The sequence below is a fragment of the Arachis hypogaea genome, chromosome 4 (assembly GCF_003086295.3).
Source record: "Arachis hypogaea cultivar Tifrunner chromosome 4, arahy.Tifrunner.gnm2.J5K5, whole genome shotgun sequence".
NCBI classification, from domain to species: Eukaryota; Viridiplantae; Streptophyta; class Magnoliopsida; order Fabales; family Fabaceae; genus Arachis; species Arachis hypogaea.
Window position 1 is genome coordinate 5704619 of NC_092039.1, and position 19810 is coordinate 5724428.

A 19810-nucleotide genomic window follows, 5' to 3' on the forward strand; every position below is an offset into this window, starting at 1 on the left:
AATGATGAGGATGAAGAAAATGGTGATAGTAAGGATCATAGTTGGTTATATAAAACCCCCACAAATTATAAATAAAACTCTCACAAAACTAATTTTTGTTACTATTTAAAAGAGAGGCCATATTGTCCTAAAATAAAAATGTTGAAGGCTGAATTGTCCTTTTTTTTTTACAATGAGCGCCTTGTCCTTTGTGAAAATGGTTGAGTTAGGTCTTTACTCTAATTTTTTAAAAGATCTTTTAGAAAAGTAAAAACAATTTCATATTTGGATATCTTATATAAAAATATCTTTTTATTTAATAATTATGTTTGACTACAACAATATAAAAATACTTTTTGTTTACTTATTATGTAAAAAATATTTTTTAAGTTAAAAAAATCTTTAAAAAAATAAATTATAATTTCTAAAAAAATATATTTTTTTATTCTTCTAGTGTATTTTTATTACTAAAATTTTGCTAAACATATTAAACAATAAAGAAATTATTAAATTTTTTTTAACAACTTAACATATAAACAAGCTCATAATCTATTAAAAGAATATTATTTTCAATACTTGAACTCTTCACTTAGTTTAAATGTAGATACCTGATCATTTCGATTAAATTTATATTATTAGTTCACATTTTAATTTATAAAAGTGAATTTATAGGTACACTATTGCCTATTAATATACTAAGCATAATCGGGTATAACCAAGATTATTCCATATGAAAAATTTAAAATATGTAGGTATTAATCTACTTTGTGTTGAATTTCTGATCATTAAATCCCAGAGACAACAATGCTGTAAACGGATAGATATAGCTATGTTGGTTGCCGCTTTGAAAACAATGTTGCAAATGAGAATTTTTAGGTAATTGAAACATGCTAAATGATCTCAAGGAATTTATACAAATACAGCCTCTCATTTACAGATAAATGTGTAGGCAAAAACCTGAGTAAATAATATTCAGGAAATTGGGAATGAAACATCAACGGTCAAGATATATATATATACACATCTTGATAGCTTCCTGAATCCTTTGATTCTTTTTTCACTCAAATGGTAGAATACAAAATGTACAAAGTATCTTTTTCCATTTCCGCTTCTAAATAAACTTTGCAATAAGAGAGAACAAATTACACCTTTGGCATTGGAACTAAGAATGGCTTTGAAACCCTTGTTGCAATATTTCCCCCAGCCTCCTGTATAGAGCTTGTTGTTCATCGAATGATAGGTTCATGAATATCTGGAATAAACCATGGTTAAACCATTTCTCAATATATTCATTAATTGACATACAAAGTAAAATACAAAATAACATCAACAGAGTACCTGATCCAGGATCATTTCAACTGATAAATTTTGCGGCACAACAAATGACTGATGATATATATAGGCAAACACGGCCATTACCATCTGCACCAAGGATAAATAAATAAATTTGTCAATAATTCACAACTATATAATATTATACTTACAATTCAAAGGAGGGTATACTCTTAGATTGGAAAACAAATATGACTACTACTATCTCCATTTATCATCAAAGACACACCTTTCTTCTTTTTTTTTTTTTTTTTGTCTTTTTGGTGGTGTTAACGGTGTATCCGAGCACGAGAAACCATGATTTTGGATGTATGATATTCTATATAATTCTAAAAGTTGTAAAAATATTAGCAATTTGTGATAAATAAGAGTCTACCTGGCAGTCCATTCTGTCAGTAATTCCCCCGTGTCCCGGAATACTGTCACCAAAGTCCTGCAAAACGTGGAAAATTCAGCTAATCTGTTCATACCTTTGACCTAGATGGATGATATTCATTTGCTCATTTGTATATCATAAAAGCAGAACTAAAGAGAGGATACCTTTATTTTAAAAGCCCTTTTGAAGCCACTTGCAAAGAAGCCTCCAAAAGGTGCAATAATCGAAGCAAACAAACCAAGACATAGAGCATGCCCTTGAACTGGCAGGATTGTTATCTCTTGCCAAGGAAACTGCATATTAAAAGATAGAATGTCACTCGTTATAATGTCATATATTATAGGAATCTGGATTGGCACTTCATGATTACAGTATTGTCATATTTTATAAGCTGAATGTTTTATTTTCGAATCCCACAACATGCTTTCTTTAATTGTGACTTGATCTTAGAAGAATGAAACCTGCATCAACTGGTCAAAATATTGCGGAGTGAGTTTAAGGATTATGAATTCAGCCGAATGTTAAGTGCTTACCCAGTGTGGAATCCATCCCGATAAGGAGTAAGGTTCTGGCTTAAACAGTGGGCCAGGATCACAATCAAGCCAACCAGTTGTCAAGTCCTGCATGTTATTCCCAGCAACATGAACATAAATAAATCAGTTGTCAAATAAAACTTCACAATATATCAATTAGTTAAGGTAGGCAAGAGGTACCTTCCTTGGACATGTTAGCCACTTAGATCGACCCATGACGTTAGCAAGCTACAAGAGAGTTTTATACAATCATATTAACATTCAATTCAGCACACAGCTTTATTGATTTATAATAACACTTCAGAAAGCATGTAACTGCGAAGAATTTCACCAAAAAACTAATCAAGTTTTCCAAGAGCAGAGAGTTTATTCAGGATGTTGGGTCATTTAATGACACAGGAACACAAAGCATCCTTAAAGATTCTGGTTGATTGGCAATGGCCCCAGCCCCCACCCAAACCACTCCAATGGTTGCATCTTCAACATCCCCCCCCCCCCCCCCTTCTTTTTTTTTTTATAAAAGGAAACCCTGAATTTTTGCTCACCAGAAATGCAGAGATGATAGTTGAAATTGAAGCCCCAATAAACCCCTCCCAAGTTTTCTTTGGAGATAACTTGATCAAAGGAGTTCTTCCAAAGAAGAAACCAAAAATATAAGCAGCAATGTCATTAATGACGATAAGTGTTGCAGGAAGAAGAAACCTGTATAGTAAGTTCAAGCATAAAAATAGCATTAATCAACTCAATTGTCAAACCATGTGCGTAAGTCTTGAAGCCAAAAGAGACTAATGGTAGCAAGGACATTTTATTTGAATTAAAGTAACGGGTGGCATAGGAACACTAAATACATGAATGAAACAATTATATCAACGATATAGGTCAACATATAAAAATCACCTTAACCTACAACTTCACAAAGAAAAAGAATATACTCAACAATGAACCGAAGATAAGTTAACGGGCATATATTTAACCTATGAGAAAGGCACTAAGGATAGGAATTTATTCATACAGCAAAAACGATAGGTATGGATATGACTATATTAACATAATTTGCCCATCTCAATTTTACTTTGTTCATGTAACTATGAATTTGCATGGAAGCTCGACAGCCTTGCAAGCCTATTTGTTTTACGAACTGCATAATCAAAGAAAATTACATTATATAGCCAGTTCCCTTATCTCTGGAAAGTAGGCAAATAATCTTGGTTTTAGAATGACAATTCTCCAATAGTCCTCTATGATGAAAATGTAAATGTGAATAATAAATTCCTTTTATAGATCGTACCAGAAAATCCCTTCGAAAATGCTTGCCACAGTGAAGGAGGACTGCCCAAATACAACAATTAGAATCATGTGAGTCCAAGCATACTGGCCAAATTGGTACTTGTACATCTTCTTCTTTAATGTGAGAATGAACCACATAAATCCTGAGACCAAACAATAAAATAATACATTTAACCAAAGTATTAGTATTCCCACAGCAAGCAGCATCACAACCCAATAAAATTAGCATGAAATTCAGGCATCTGGTAGACATATTCCACAAGCACAACCAAATGGATAATAAAATTATATGTATAAAATCACCTGAAATATAAAGGGCATAGCAGATAACCATATGATACTTTATAAGACTGCTCACTAGCCGATATAATACCATGTCTGAAGTTACTGTGTTAACGAGGCGTGGACTAAGAATACGTCCATAAACAAATAACATCGCGGTGAAGAAAAAATGCCTGAAATGGTAAATGCCAATGAAAAATGAAACATAGACAAGCTATTAAATAACTAAGAACAAGACTTGTTTCTGGCCATTTGTTGACAAGCTTATCTTGAAAATAACAAATAGTAATGGTTTGAAACAATTTTGTCACTAGTACCAATTTAATAGCCTAAATCCTGGAAGTTGCCTATCTTCATGTGCTCTCCTGAGTAGATTGAAAAGCTCTTTTGCCATGAAGATTTGAATAACAACCACCATTGCTGTAATATAAAGGTGACCCATATAGATGATTAATGCAAAGCCACCAATCATCCAAATGGATGAGTATGCACGAATTAACATGGACTTGTATTTGCTTTTGTCATCAACAAGCAACTGGCCTCCATTTGCTTTGGTAACTTCCGGAACAGCCTGAGATAAAAGACAATGAAAACCAAATCACCTCAAATAGCAGAGAAAAATTTGCCAGAAAGATACCACTGGGATTGAAAAGAAGTCAGATATTGCTTCCAATCATTTGGTTTTTCTCAATTAGTATCTTGACAATTTTTCATTCTCCAATATTTTATGCAAAATATGGTTTACAGTGAGAAATCAAGGTTTAAACAATTAACCTCAGTTGAGCGTTTTCGGTGCCTAATCTTGGCACCAGTAGATGACGGGGCACTGGGTGAATTTAAAGCACCATGCTCATCTATAGTCGGTGTGGTCGTTATTTTTCTTTTGTTCGAATCATTATTAGGATTTTGCTTGCATCTTCTCAAATGACCACCCATTGAGCTGGTTCCATTCCAATATTGTATTAAGCTACCACAATATTTGCATTTAGCCTTCTTCTCGGTATCATTCTCTACATCAAAATGATCCCAGACAGCTGACCGATCCTTACGAACACCTGACAGTGGAGAAGATGGTTGAGTGCTAGCGGACATCCCTGCTGCTTCAATATTACTGTTTTCAGTCATCTTGCTCTGCATATAAAACAAGGTGTACATAACTAAAAACATGGTGCCAAACATGCTAAAATTAACACACACTAATCCAAAGAAATAGCCGCCAATAAACTTCAGCATGATTCATAAACTAATCCATGTTCATATATCTCGCAAAGAAAAACACGGCCCAAAGATTATGAAATTAAAACTTCATATTAAGAATGATTTCAGCAAGATTCATAAACTATACACAGCCCAAAGAGAGACAAACAACTGATTGTACCAACTTAGTGTCTTGCATTTTATGAAAATAACATTATATTTGCAAAGAGATATATGTACATGGATTATGAGGCTATTTCACATAAACTTAAACAGTCTAAGCAAAAAATACTAAAATATTTTGCTAGCCATTCAAGTCAAGAGCCAATCTAGTTAGTAAGCTAGTTTTGCTCCATTCTACTATCATCACACAAATCATAAAGCCACTTGTACGTGGACCCCACCTCTCTAATACCCTGCCTTCTTGAATCCGTTTGCTAAGTGAAAACATAGAAACAAATAAAAAAAAGTGTTACAAATAACCAGGGCTAACGAAAAGCATAATAGTTAATAACCTCTGCAAAATTAATTCTGTTTTACAAACTGGCTACTAGGTTCGAAGAAAAATTTGGCATACTTACTAATTGATATTTACAATATTTTCCCAAAATATCCACAACTAATAAAAGAAAGTGACTATTTTCTTGGATCGATGCAAAGCTTCTCTGGAAACATAAATTCCTGAGCGTAAAATTCAAGCCAAAAGGGATCAAACTCTGAAGGAAATAGCTAAAATCCCAACTAGCTATTAACTCTGATATTAGAGAAATACTTATAAATGAAATTCGTAAAATCGAAGAATCATAGTCCTAAACTACAGGAAATAAGGTCAACAGAATTAACCGCCTCCACATTCTTTTCAACCCATCTTAACCAAGACACCCAACAGCCATTGGATCTCTCCGAAAACATCATTGGACGGCACAAATTAGCAACCACATAAAAGTAAAACATTCCAGCCCAGTTTCTCATCAAAACAGCCCAGTTCCAGCAACAATTTCAGCAATTTTGCAATAACGTAGTAAATTTTCACACAAGCAAACAATGTTCAAACCTATGAAGGGTAGGATTGGTGGAAGCAATTCATTCCCTCTTAATAGAAAAAAATCACATTAAAGTATTCTAAAATCTAAAAGCATACAGAAAAAACAATGTCACTATCCATATTTAATCAGAGAAGAATGTAGCACATCAAGAAGGAAGCTTTCTAAATCACAAATCAATAGTTAGAGTAGTTTTGTTATAGCTAGTTATGCTTTAGAGTTTAAGTCACCATTTGAAGTGCTATTTGGTAAATTTTCAAGTAAACTGCAGACTTTTATATTCACAACTCCTACTTCAACTGAAAACACCACACCAGATATGAATCTGTCCCCCACTACTATTTATGTTACATAATTGCTAATTTCAAGCAATAAGACTGTTATAGATGTAAGACATGAGATTTAGTTAAGTTCCCAAGCAATAAGACTATTATAGGTTCTAAGTGGATTTTGCTATCAAAAGAGACCGTTTAGGGATAACATTATACATTATACATTTGCTATCAAAAGGGACTGTTTAGGAGCATCACCATAGGGATAACATTATACATTTGCAGTATATATGCCATGTACGATTGCCTATGACATTTTATGATCTCAATGTAAAGACTCACAAATCATGGCTAATTTATAAAGCCAAAGAGATATTATGTTGGAAGACCAATACCACTCATGTTCATGGAAATGCAAGCCAAAAATACAGAATTCAATATAAAATATCATTAGCTTCCCATCTATAAAGTATGTAGCAAGATTCTTGGTATTGATACCAGGCCAAAATGGTGCTACTTAGAGGCAATAATATACATTAAGAACCACTATTAAATCTTGAAACTAACAACAAAGAGTAGAAGCAAGCAATCACATCACAATATTACCAATTAATAGCTGCTTCATTACTCAAATAACGATGAACAGAACAGAAGGATAACCAGAGATATCTACCTCAGCAGCACCCGAAGAGGATCCCAACCCTGCTGAGCAATCCCTGTGAGCATTAAAAAATTTGCATCAGTAAATAACTAAATATTTAGCATATCAATTTTAAACTTCAGGAAAAGTTAGATTCAGAAGCATCATTGTCGCACGTTCTTTTTCTGCCTGTTTCAAGATTCATAGCCACCTATGATTTTTAGAAAAAAAACAAACATGGTGATCTCAAATTCACTCAAGGGTGAACTGACTGTCCAGCCCTCTTGAAAATGAATGAAAGTAGAAACCCTAAAATTTACACGGGTAAGTCTTTCACACACAATAAGAATATTTTAGAAAACCAACACAACCCAGTGAACTCACTTTGTTGGAACTACAACTTTATAGTAAGAAGAAGGAGAAATGGGTGGTACTAACCGTGTGAGGCTGTGACCCATAGGCAAGAAGCACGAGCAGAGGCGAATGGAAGGCAAAAGAACCGGAAGCCCACACCTGTGACGGCGATCGGCGACGGTGAAGACGACGGCGGAGAAGACCAAAGGCAGAAGAAGAGAAACAGAGGTGAGGCCCGTTCAACGTTGAATCTTGAATGAGACAATAGGGTGCCGGTGCCAGTTGCTTGCTCCGGTGCCGGCTGCGGCGGAGACTACCCGGTCGAAGGAGAATAGGCGAAGGAGAAGAGGAACTGGATTTCAGAATTTGTGCGACTTAAGGTAGAACTGGTTCCCGAATCAGAAATTCAGAATTAGGGTTTTTTTGAAATCTTAATTTGGATCTAGATTTAAAATCATTTAAATGGATTGGATTAAAAATTAAATTATAAAATAAATATAATTTGATTTGAATTTATTTTGGTTTAAAACTGATTTTTTTAATGATTTGGTTTAAAATCTAAAATTTTGATTTCTTTTTGTCCATTCTTAGACACATGTTTTTCTTTTAATTTCAGTCTCGCCATCAGATTCGGTGATTCCAAATCGTTTGTATCATTAAATAGTCCCATAACAAAATATATTTTTTAAATTTTTTAATAACTGCTAAATAGTTCTTTTTTAAATTTAATTACAAATTAACCCAATATACTTTATTTAATTATAAAAACTATTTTTATTTTATAAATAATTATTTTATCATAAATCTATCATGTTTATTAACAATCAGGAACAAAAACAATAACGAATTAGATCTTCTATTGATGCTAATAAATTTTTTTGGCCATTCCAATCAATTAAAAGATTATATTTGATCCGTGATGTTCGTGATGAACCATAAAATCATGTTTGATTGAAAACCAATCGATTGGATTACAGTTTACCACTAAACAATCGATTAAAAATTGTAAGGAAGCGTGGTTTTCGCATAAATCAATCGATTGGTCATATTAACCAATCGATTGAACGATGAGTTAAATGTGAATTTTGTATAATTCAATCGATTGTTTAGAATTTCCAATCGATTGAATGCTTCAAAACAAGCTGAGGTCTTACAATTCAATCGATTATTGTAACAATCGATTGAATTCACCAAAATAATATGGATTTGCTAAATTCAATCGATTGAAGTGTGCTACCCAATCTATTGAAATGTGTACTACGCCTATTTCAATCTTGTTATCGTTTTTAGAAATTATCTTGTTATGCATCTATCTTATCTTTAAAATTCTATGTTCAATTTTTGCGATTTTATTTTGATTTAGATACTCTAATCTTATCTTTTCCTTAATATTAACATTATAAATTGGTGAATAATCCATCACCAATTATTCAATTCCACCATTGAAATCGTGTAAAATTTTCTTTGTTATAAAAAATTTCATTGTTTTTCTTTGGAACATCCATCTACTCAATATCCAAATTTTTTTATTTTTTTATCCGTCTATTTAATATCCACTATATGTTCATCGTTCAATCGATTGGTTAATATGACCAATCGATTGATTTATGCAAAAACTATGCTTCCTTGCAATTTTTAATCGATTGTTTAGTGGTAAACTGTAATCCAATCGATTGGTTTTCAATCAAACACGATTTTATGGTTCATCACAAACGTCACGGATCAAATATAATCTTTTAATCAATTGGAACGGCAAAATAATTTATTAGGATCAATGAAAAAACTAATTTATTATTGTTTTTGTTCTTGATTGTTAATAAATATGATAAATTTATGATAAAATAATTATTTATAAAATAAAAAATAATTTTTATAATTAAATAAAGTATATGGAGTTAATTTGTAATTAAATTTAAAAAGTAACTATTTAATAGTTATTGAAAAAATTTAAAAAACATATCTTATTATGAAATTATTTAATGGTCCTTAGAGATATTATAGTCACAGTAGAATACACCGATCTATATAATAATTTCGTGTGTCATTGGGTGAAAGAAAGGACTTTTCTAAATCAAAGACGCGGAACTTCCACAAATTAAGTGCAGCAAGAGGATATTAAACAAAAGAATCAATTTACTCAACAAAACATTCTTGAAAAGTTGGCGAAAAACCGAATGTAACTATTTAGCAAAATTACCAATAAATAAATTAGAAGAAAGAAGCCAAAAGACTCCCCAACTCCCAAGTATTATAAACTGCTACATAAAAGTATGAAGAAAATAACTGAATTTCCATTCTTTCTTCTTTTTCCCTAAACTCATCTAGAAGTATTCATACCAACCAGATAGGAATATCTAAAATCTAATGTAAACCCATATTTAATCCCTTGACATCTAATGATTTTCTGTCACTGAAACAAGTGCAGTTTCTCTCCTGTGGGTTGCCTTGGCTGGAGTAGACGAGAATGCATAAACCCATAAATAGGTTAAATAGTGAGAATGTTAGAAATTCTCAAACTCCTAATAGATTAAAAGGAGGAAGAGTTGCCCCTTGAACATGATTTTGTCCAAACTTACATGTCACCGGGGAAGATGAACCAAGACCAACACCTATTTACCAGAACAATGACCACATCACCACTAATATAATGAAATTTTCTTTTTTAATCCTGTTTTTATTTTTGACACTAGACCCCGATATAAACATTTGACAGAGCAGCAATGACATTCCAACCCTGAATTGATTCGGGAAACAGAACTACAGAACCTTCTCACATTATCCAATTCAAGGATAGATGGAACAATGATGCTATAACTGTGCAAAGCAGAGCAGTGATACTTTTCTGTGCAGTCAAAACGAAAACCACTTGTAGCCCCCAAATTGCAAATGTATTCTCACCAGGTACCGAAACTGCAACCGATGTGTCCTTGAGTGATGGTTCTAAGGCGATCTTGCATGACAGCCTTGGATGAATATGGCGGGAAACACAGCCTGTAAAAGCATGTGTGCGATGAAGGAAGGCGGTCTTCAGTTTCCATAGACCTGTAAATGTATAGACGGGAAGCTAAACCACGGAAACCTTCAACTGGCAGATATTTCACGGATGTCCAAAAGAACAGAAGAATCTTCCTTTGTTCTGCTGGCATTCTACCAACAATCTGCCAAATTTTTTGGACGGAATATAATGTTAGATTTATTGTATTTCTGCAATTCATGATCCAAATAGAAAAATTTATAAATATTAAATAATCATACAGTATAGCTCAAACTGGAAAGAATATGAAAACAATGCAATTCATTAGCATATGGCTTCACAAAAGTACAGTGGCCAAACTATAGAAGTACTTTTTTTCTTTTTCTTTAAACGAAGCATCACCAATTATGATTAAAGTTAAATATTTTAAAATCATAGTATTTGGGAGCAAATGAACTGAAGGGAGACATCTGTGTGAGTGTGATATGTACTCTAGAACTGGTACCAGTAAGTGGCTATTATGTAAAAGAGTAGTGTGTAGGAAGAGGTGTTCTCAGCATGCGCTGAACATTAGAAATTTCGGAAGAATGCATATGTTAATCTGAGAGATTCAAGGAGGGAGTTAGGTAGCACCTAAAAAATTGAAGATATCAGGACTAAATGAAGAGAGTTAGCTAACAAAATAGAAGAAGTTGTATCATAAATTCATAGTTGTATCAGTGGCTGATTTCATGGCTTGAACCTAAAACCATGAGGTCATTCGGAAACAACTCAACTGTTGCTCCAAGTTCTTCAAAATGGGGAAGTAAAATTACATTCACAAAAGAAAAAGTTAACAAAAAGGGAGAGGAGAGAGTGGAGCAGAGAGGATGTAAAGACATGTTAGTTCCAGAAAGCCAGTATCATTAATACCTCCCAAAACCATGATATTTGACAGTCAGTCTCTTTATAGCCATTATACTCAGTATGCGCCTTCCAATCTTCGACAGAAATAGTACTTTCGCTCCCATGGAGCATCCAATCAAGGTCTTCAAGCTCTAAACTTTTAAAGAAGAACGGCTGTTGCCTTGAGTTAGAAAGGATATCACCAAAACCCTTGGCAAAATGTGATACCTGCTCAGATATCGATGTCTCAAAATAATTTTGAATGAGAAGAGAAACATACTTCTCCCTGTTCTTACTATTCACTACAAGGTTTTTCCCACCAGAGCAAAGTTCAACCACTTTCCTGTGTCCTAATTCATCCACCTCTCTCACAAACGTCAGTCCTAAAGCATCTGAATCAATGAAATCAGCATCCATCTCCAATATTTGCTTGCAGCTACTGTACAAGTAAGGATCTGCCGCCTGTATATCTTCTAAAGTAACAGACTTTCCAGCCAATTGCTTGAAAAACAAACGGTCAAAAACAATACCCACTTGCACCTTATGCATTAAAGCTAATGCAATAACACGACCAGCAAAACTGAAGTACTTTAGATGCAGAGGATCTACCTTAGATGCTGCAAACAAGAAGACATAGTAAACTTGGCTATGCATGAGTGCTTTATTAATATTCACAGATGATTAATGCAAATCCACCAATCATCCAAAAGGATGAGTATGCACGGATTGACATGGACTTCTATTTGCTTTTGTCATCAACAAGCAACTGGCCTCCATTTGCTTTGGTAACTTCTGGAACAGCCTGAGATTAAAGACAATGAAAACCAAATCACCTCAAATAGCAGAGAAAAATTTGCCCAGATAGATACCACTGGGATTGAAAAGAAGTCAGATATTGCTTCCAATCATTTGGTTTTTTTCAATTAGTATCTTGACAATTTTTCACTCTCCAATATTTTATGCAAAATATGGTTTACAGTGAGAAATCAAGGTTTAAACAAATAACCTCGGTTGAGCGTTTTCGGTGCCTAATCTTGGCACCAGTAGATGACGGGGCACTGGTACTAGTATCCTTCTGCATAGCTCTTCAATAAGATTTCACCTGATTGGAAGACAATGTGAAAATCACGTGTAGCCAGAAGATGACACCTGCAAAGTAAATGCATAAAATATACTTCTCTATACATATAAAGCATACAACTCAATACGCTTATCACACTATGTCCTATCACCTAACAAAATATCAGGGGGTAAAAGAAAATTCAAGTGAACTGAATCGGTGATTCCCGTTGAACGAAATTAAATTCTGCAAAAGAGCCTTAAATATTTTGGTATTTGATCTCATTTGCTATTTACTTATTACATCAACTCTCTTGTTGTCACTATCATTATCATGTACTTCTTCTCCATTAGTACACCTACAGAATCTGCCAAGGAACTTGATTATTTCCCATTAATTTAGCCACTTTATTTGGTGTGAAATATTGAATTTCACCTAAAAGAAGTTTATAATCATGATCAGTCATCCCTTCTTATCAACTAGATATCTGATACAACTTCCCTAACTTAGTGGACTATAAAACAGAATTTAATACAAAATGCCTGATATGCCTTTTTTTATATATAGAGAGATACAAAAGGTGTCATCAACCACAGAAAACTCAATTTAACACTTTTTTATTTCATTCACAAAAGCTCAGAGATGCTACACAAAAAGTTAATCATGTATTAGAATGGTTAAATAGGGCATCACTAGAGGCCCTAATAGTCATATAGGAGGGGAGAGGTTAGCCATTGGGAGATGCTGGGTGTCAGGGATGACCCTCGGCCAAGGAATGTCTGCCAATATGGAGAAACCTATACGGGGAACTACCTATACTGATGAGCCATGGAAGGCTTTTAGCCTTTAGAGATTTCACACTGCCTTTGCAGCCAGCCTACCCTAAAAGGACTCTATTTGAATTCTTATGGATATCAAAAGTAAATCCCTCTTGCACTACGCTCTAAACAAGCTCTCTTCACCCCACAACCCCAAAACCACCCTATCGCCAACTTATACCTTTTAGGAATGATGCTCCTTGATAATCCATTTTGCAGAACATTTTCCCTCCATAGTTTTGATCACAAGCAATCCAAAAATGCAACTCAATCTGATCAAAGCTCCATGAGAAATCAGTTTAATGGAGTCAAAGGCTTGTCTCGTGTGAGAAACCTAGGAGACTTAATCCTACTTCAATAGACATCATCTGTTAAATTGATTAATGTGCATGGTTGATGACTGAATCTGAATTCAAAAATGGAGACTCAATTGAAGATACTAGTATTGTAGTACAAGTACATGAATACAGCTATCACCCAGATACTGTTCGTCAATGTATGATATCCATCGCATATTCACATTTGCATAACATAAATTCAGAAATTGAAACCAAATCCCCGACCCACCTATGTTGACTTCATGTGCATCTATATAACTTCCTAATTTGGAGGAATGCTACACTTTCACGAACTACTGAGTACTGATCCCTAATCAGAAACTCCTCTATCCATTCAAATGATAAGACCTATTCACCACAAAACCACTCCTGCATTACCAATACTCCATCCCCACACGCTTGAACTTTCATAAAGTCGCTGACTTTGAAATTTCCGTATCCCATTCATCCCTCAACTGCTCCATGATGCAAAACATTTTCCAGTTATATCACACATCTATACCACAGACAAAAATACAAATAAATAATGCACAACTAAAATTTCTTATTTTTTCCTTATTTATACAATAAAATCATTTACAATAAACTCAAAGCTTTGTGAGTGACGAATCTCGAAGACTAAAGGTGCTTGGTGAAGCATGAAAGAAAAAACCAGATTCAAAATCAGAAACAGTTCATTACAGTTAAACCTATACCAGACTCGAAAATAATAACAAAAGCACACACTTGAAAAATCAACAATCCAAAAAGGAAAAACAAAGTGTAAATAAAGAAAAAGATAAAAATGGAAGATAAGTAATAGCGAGATAGTGAGTGTTAAAGTGAGAAGTTAAAAGATCTTTTAGAAAAGTAAAAACAATTTCATATTTGGATATCTTATATAAAAATATCTTTTTATTTAATAATTATGTTTGACTACAACAATATAAAAATACTTTTTGTTTACTTATTATGTAAAAAATATTTTTTAAGTTAAAAAAATCTTTAAAAAAATAAATTATAATTTCTAAAAAAATATATTTTTTTATTCTTCTAGTGTATTTTTATTACTAAAATTTTGCTAAACATATTAAACAATAAAAAAATTATTAAATTTTTTTTAACAACTTAACATATAAACAAGCTCATAATCTATTAAAAGAATATTATTTTCAATACTTGAACTCTTCACTTAGTTTAAATATAGATACCTGATCATTTCGATTAAATTTATATTATTAGTTCACATTTTAATTTATAAAAGTGAATTTATAGGTACACTATTGCCTATTAATATACTAAGCATAATCGGGTATAACCAAGATTATTCCATATGAAAAATTTAAAATATGTAGGTATTAATCTACTTTGTGTTGAATTTCTGATCATTAAATCCCAGAGACAACAATGCTGTAAACGGATAGATATAGCTATGTTGGTTGCCGCTTTGAAAACAATGTTGCAAATGAGAATTTTTAGGTAATTGAAACATGCTAAATGATCTCAAGGAATTTATACAAATACAGCCTCTCATTTACAGATAAATGTGTAGGCAAAAACCTGAGTAAATAATATTCAGGAAATTGGGAATGAAACATCAACGGTCAAGATATATATATATATACACATCTTGATAGCTTCCTGAATCCTTTGATTCTTTTTTCACTCAAATGGTAGAATACAAAATGTACAAAGTATCTTTTTCCATTTCCGCTTCTAAATAAACTTTGCAATAAGAGAGAACAAATTACACCTTTGGCATTGGAACTAAGAATGGCTTTGAAACCCTTGTTGCAATATTTCTCCCAGCCTCCTGTATAGAGCTTGTTGTTCATCGAATGATAGGTTCATGAATATCTGGAATAAACCATGGTTAAACCATTTCTCAATATATTCATTAATTGACATACAAAGTAAAATACAAAATAACATCAACAGAGTACCTGATCCAGGATCATTTCAACTGATAAATTTTGCGGCACAACAAATGACTGATGATATATATAGGCAAACACGGCCATTACCATCTGCACCAAGGATAAATAAATAAATTTGTCAATAATTCACAACTATATAATATTATACTTACAATTCAAAGGAGGGTATACTCTTAGATTGGAAAACAAATATGACTACTACTATCTCCATTTATCATCAAAGACACACCTTTCTTCTTTCTTTTTTTTTGTCTTTTTGGTGGTGTTAACGGTGTATCCGAGCACGAGAAACCATGATTTTGGATGTATGATATTCTATATAATTCTAAAAGTTGTAAAAATATTAGCAATTTGTGATAAATAAGAGTCTACCTGGCAGTCCATTCTGTCAGTAATTCCCCCGTGTCCCGGAATACTGTCACCAAAGTCCTGCAAAACGTGGAAAATTCAGCTAATCTGTTCATACCTTTGACCTAGATGGATGATATTCATTTGCTCATTTGTATATCATAAAAGCAGAACTAAAGAGAGGATACCTTTATTTTAAAAGCCCTTTTGAAGCCACTTGCAAAGAAGCCTCCAAAAGGTGCAATAATCGAAGCAAACAAACCAAGACATAGAGCATGCCCTTGAACTGGCAGGATTGTTATCTCTTGCCAAGGAAACTGCATATTAAAAGATAGAATGTCACTCGTTATAATGTCATATATTATAGGAATCTGGATTGGCACTTCATGATTACAGTATTGTCATATTTTATAAGCTGAATGTTTTATTTTCGAATCCCACAACATGCTTTCTTTAATTGTGACTTGATCTTAGAAGAATGAAACCTGCATCAACTGGTCAAAATATTGCGGAGTGAGTTTAAGGATTATGAATTCAGCCGAATGTTAAGTGCTTACCCAGTGTGGAATCCATCCCGATAAGGAGTAAGGTTCTGGCTTAAACAATGGGCCAGGATCACAATCAAGCCAACCAGTTGTCAAGTCCTGCATGTTATTCCCAGCAACACGAACATAAGTAAATCAGTTGTCAAATAAAACTTCACAATATATCAATTAGTTAAGGTAGGCAAGAGGTACCTTCCTTGGACATGTTAGCCACTTAGATCGACCCATGACGTTAGCAAGCTACAAGAGAGTTTTATACAATCATATTAACATTCAATTCAGCACACATCTTTATTGATTTATAATAACACTTCAGAAAGCATGTAACTGCGAAGAATTTCACCAAAAAACTAATCAAGTTTTCCAAGAGCAGAGAGTTTATTCAGGATGTTGGGTCATTTAATGACACAGGAACACAAAGCATCCTTAAAGATTCTGGTTGATTGGCAATGGCCCCAGCCCCCACCCAAACCACTCCAATGGTTGCATCTTCAACATCCCCCCCCTTCTTTTTTTTTTATAAAAGGAAACCCTGAATTTTTGCTCACCAGAAATGCAGAGATGATAGTTGAAATTGAAGCCCCAATAAACCCCTCCCAAGTTTTCTTTGGAGATAACTTGATCAAAGGAGTTCTTCCAAAGAAGAAACCAAAAATATAAGCAGCAATGTCATTAATGACGATAAGTGTTGCAGGAAGAAGAAACCTGTATAGTAAGTTCAAGCATAAAAATAGCATTAATCAACTCAATTGTCAAACCATGTGCGTAAGTCTTGAAGCCAAAAGAGACTAATGGTAGCAAGGACATTTTATTTGAATTAAAGTAACGGGTGGCATAGGAACACTAAATACATGAATGAAACAATTATATCAACGATATAGGTCAACATATAAAAATCACCTTAACCTACAACTTCACAAAGAAAAAGAATATACTCAACAATGAACCGAAGATAAGTTAACGGGCATATATTTAACCTATGAGAAAGGCACTAAGGATAGGAATTTATTCATACAGCAAAAACGATAGGTATGGATATGACTATATTAACATAATTTGCCCATCTCAATTTTACTTTGTTCATGTAACTATGAATTTGCATGGAAGCTCGACAGCCTTGCAAGCCTATTTGTTTTACGAACTGCATAATCATAGAAAATTACATTATATAGCCAGTTCCCTTATCTCTGGAAAGTAGGCAAATAATCTTGGTTTTAGAATGACAATTCTCCAATAGTCCTCTATGATGAAAATGTAAATGTGAATAATAAATTCCTTTTATAGATCGTACCAGAAAATCCCTTCGAAAATGCTTGCCACAGTGAAGGAGGACTGCCCAAATACAACAATTAGAATCATGTGAGTCCAAGCATACTGGCCAAATTGGTACTTGTACATCTTCTTCTTTAATGTGAGAATGAACCGCATAAATCCTGAGACCAAACAATAAAATAATACATTTAACCAAAGTATTAGTATTCCCACAGCAAGCAGCATCACAACCCAATAAAATTAGCATGAAATTCAGGCATCTGGTAGACATATTCCACAAGCACAACCAAATGGACAATAAAATTATATGTATAAAATCACCTGAAATATAAAGGGCATAGTAGATAACCATATGATACTTTATAAGACTGCTCACTAGCCGATATAATACCATGTCTGAAGTTACTGTGTTAACGAGGCGTGGACTAAGAATACGTCCATAAACAAATAACATCGCGGTGAAGAAAAAATGCCTGAAATGGTAAATGCCAATGAAAAATGAAACATAGACAAGCTATTAAATAACTAAGAACAAGACTTGTTTCTGGCCATTTGTTGACATGCTTATCTTGAAAATAACAAATAGTAATGGTTTGAAACAATTTTGTCACTAGTACCAATTTAATAGCCTAAACACTGGAAGTTGCCTATCTTCATGTGCTCTCCTGAGTAGATTGAAAAGCTCTTTTGCCATGAAGATTTGAATAACAACCACCATTGCTGTAATATAAAGGTGACCCATATAGATGATTAATGCAAAGCCATCCAATCATCCAAATGGATGAGTATGCACGAATTAACATGGACTTGTATTTGCTTTTGTCATCAACAAGCAACTGGCCTCCATTTGCTTTGGTAACTTCCGCAACAGCCTGAGATAAAAGACAATGAAAACCAAATCACCTCAAATAGCAGAGAAAAATTTGCCAGAAAGATACCACTGGGATTGAAAAGAAGTCAGATATTGCTTCCAATCATTTGGTTTTTCTCAATTAGTATCTTGACAATTTTTCATTCTCCAATATTTTATGCAAAATATGGTTTACAGTGAGAAATCAAGGTTTAAACAATTAACCTCAGTTGAGCGTTTTCGGTGCCTAATCTTGGCACCAGTAGATGACGGGGCACTGGTACTAGTATCCTTCTGCATAGCTCTTCAATAAGATTTCACCTGATTGGAAGACAATGTGAAAATCACGTGTAGCCAGAAGATGACACCTGCAAAGTAAATGCATAAAATATACTTCTCTATACATATAAAGCATACAACTCAATACGCTTATCACACTATGTCCTATCACCTAACAAAATATCAGGGGGTAAAAGAAAATTCAAGTGAACTGAATCGGTGATTCCCGTTGAACGAAATTAAATTCTGCAAAAGAGCCTTAAATATTTTGGTATTTGATCTCATTTGCTATTTACTTATTACATCAACTCTCTTGTTGTCACTATCATTATCATGTACTTCTTCTCCATTAGTACACCTACAGAATCTGCCAAGGAACTTGATTATTTCCCATTAATTTAGCCACTTTATTTGGTGTGAAATATTGAATTTCACCTAAAAGAAGTTTATAATCATGATCAGTCATCCTTTCTTATCAACTAGATATCTGATACAACTTCCCTAACTTAGTGGACTATAAAACAGAATTTAATATAAAATGCCTGATATGCCTTTTTTTATATATAGAGAGAGAGATACAAAAGGTATCATCAACCACAGAAAACTCAATTTAACACTTTTTTATTTCATTCACAAAAGCTCAGAGATGCTACACAAAAAGTTAATCATGTATTAGAATGGTTAAATAGGGCATCACTAGAGGCCCTAATAGTCATATAGGAGGGGAGAGGTTAGCCATTGGGAGATGCTGGGTGTCAGGGATGACCCTCGGCCAAGGAATGTCTGCCAATATGGAGAAACCTATACGGGGAACTACCTATACTGATGAGCCATGGAAGGCTTTTAGCCTTTAGAGATTTCACACTGCCTTTGCAGCCAGCCTACCCTAAAAGGACTCTATTTGAATTCTTATGGATATCAAAAGTAAATCCCTCTTGCACTACGCTCTAAACAAGCTCTCTTCACCCCACAACCCCAAAACCACCCTATCGCCAACTTATACCTTTTAGGAATGATGCTCCTTGATAATCCATTTTGCAGAACATTTTCCCTCCATAGTTTTGATCACAAGCAATCCAAAAATGCAACTCAATCTGATCAAAACTCCATGAGAAATCAATTTAATGGAGTCAAAGGCTTGTCTCGTGTGAGAAACCTAGGAGACTTAATCCTACTTCAATAGACATCATCTGTTAAATTGATTAATGTGCATGGTTGATGACTGAATCT

General features: G+C 33.7%; 3 protein-coding genes across 5 annotated transcripts; all 3 read right to left on the reverse strand.

The window, feature by feature from the left end:
* Positions 1-848: 848 nt before the first annotated feature.
* Positions 849-7867, reverse strand: LOC112795977 (phosphatidate cytidylyltransferase 1-like). Of its 3 annotated transcripts, XM_025838206.3 has the most exons (14): positions 7380-7867; positions 6975-7017; positions 5391-5423; positions 4564-4920; positions 4107-4360; positions 3811-3962; positions 3509-3650; positions 2766-2922; positions 2401-2448; positions 2221-2307; positions 1852-1980; positions 1688-1744; positions 1318-1401; positions 849-1231 (listed from the first exon to the last, which is right to left on the reverse strand). In XM_025838206.3, the coding sequence occupies exons 1-14, from the start codon at positions 7397-7399 to the stop codon at positions 1142-1144; spliced, it is 1653 nt and encodes a 550-aa protein (XP_025693991.1). In that variant the 5' UTR covers positions 7400-7867; the 3' UTR covers positions 849-1141. The 3 variants fall into 3 exon arrangements, with proteins under 3 accessions (XP_025693991.1, XP_072090998.1, XP_072090999.1); XM_072234897.1 differs by lacking the exon at positions 5391-5423 and having other exon boundaries at positions 7380-7820; XM_072234898.1 differs by lacking the exon at positions 5391-5423 and having other exon boundaries at positions 6908-7017; positions 7380-7728.
* Positions 7868-9449: 1582 nt separating this feature from the next.
* On the reverse strand, positions 9450-14107 carry LOC112795978 (E3 ubiquitin-protein ligase UPL5-like). Its single transcript, XM_025838207.3, has 3 exons — positions 12161-14107; positions 11182-11956; positions 9450-10453 (listed from the first exon to the last, which is right to left on the reverse strand). Exons 2-3 carry the CDS (start codon positions 11806-11808, stop codon positions 10190-10192), a joined length of 891 nt encoding a protein of 296 aa, XP_025693992.1. The 5' UTR covers positions 11809-11956; positions 12161-14107; the 3' UTR covers positions 9450-10189.
* A 701-nt stretch (positions 14108-14808) lies between these two features.
* Positions 14809-18208, reverse strand: LOC112795980 (phosphatidate cytidylyltransferase 2-like). Its single transcript, XM_072234895.1, has 10 exons — positions 18069-18208; positions 17773-17924; positions 17471-17612; positions 16728-16884; positions 16372-16419; positions 16192-16278; positions 15823-15951; positions 15659-15715; positions 15293-15376; positions 14809-15206 (listed from the first exon to the last, which is right to left on the reverse strand). The coding sequence occupies exons 1-10, from the start codon at positions 18191-18193 to the stop codon at positions 15117-15119; spliced, it is 1071 nt and encodes a 356-aa protein (XP_072090996.1). The 5' UTR covers positions 18194-18208; the 3' UTR covers positions 14809-15116.
* Positions 18209-19810: the final 1602 nt, after the last annotated feature.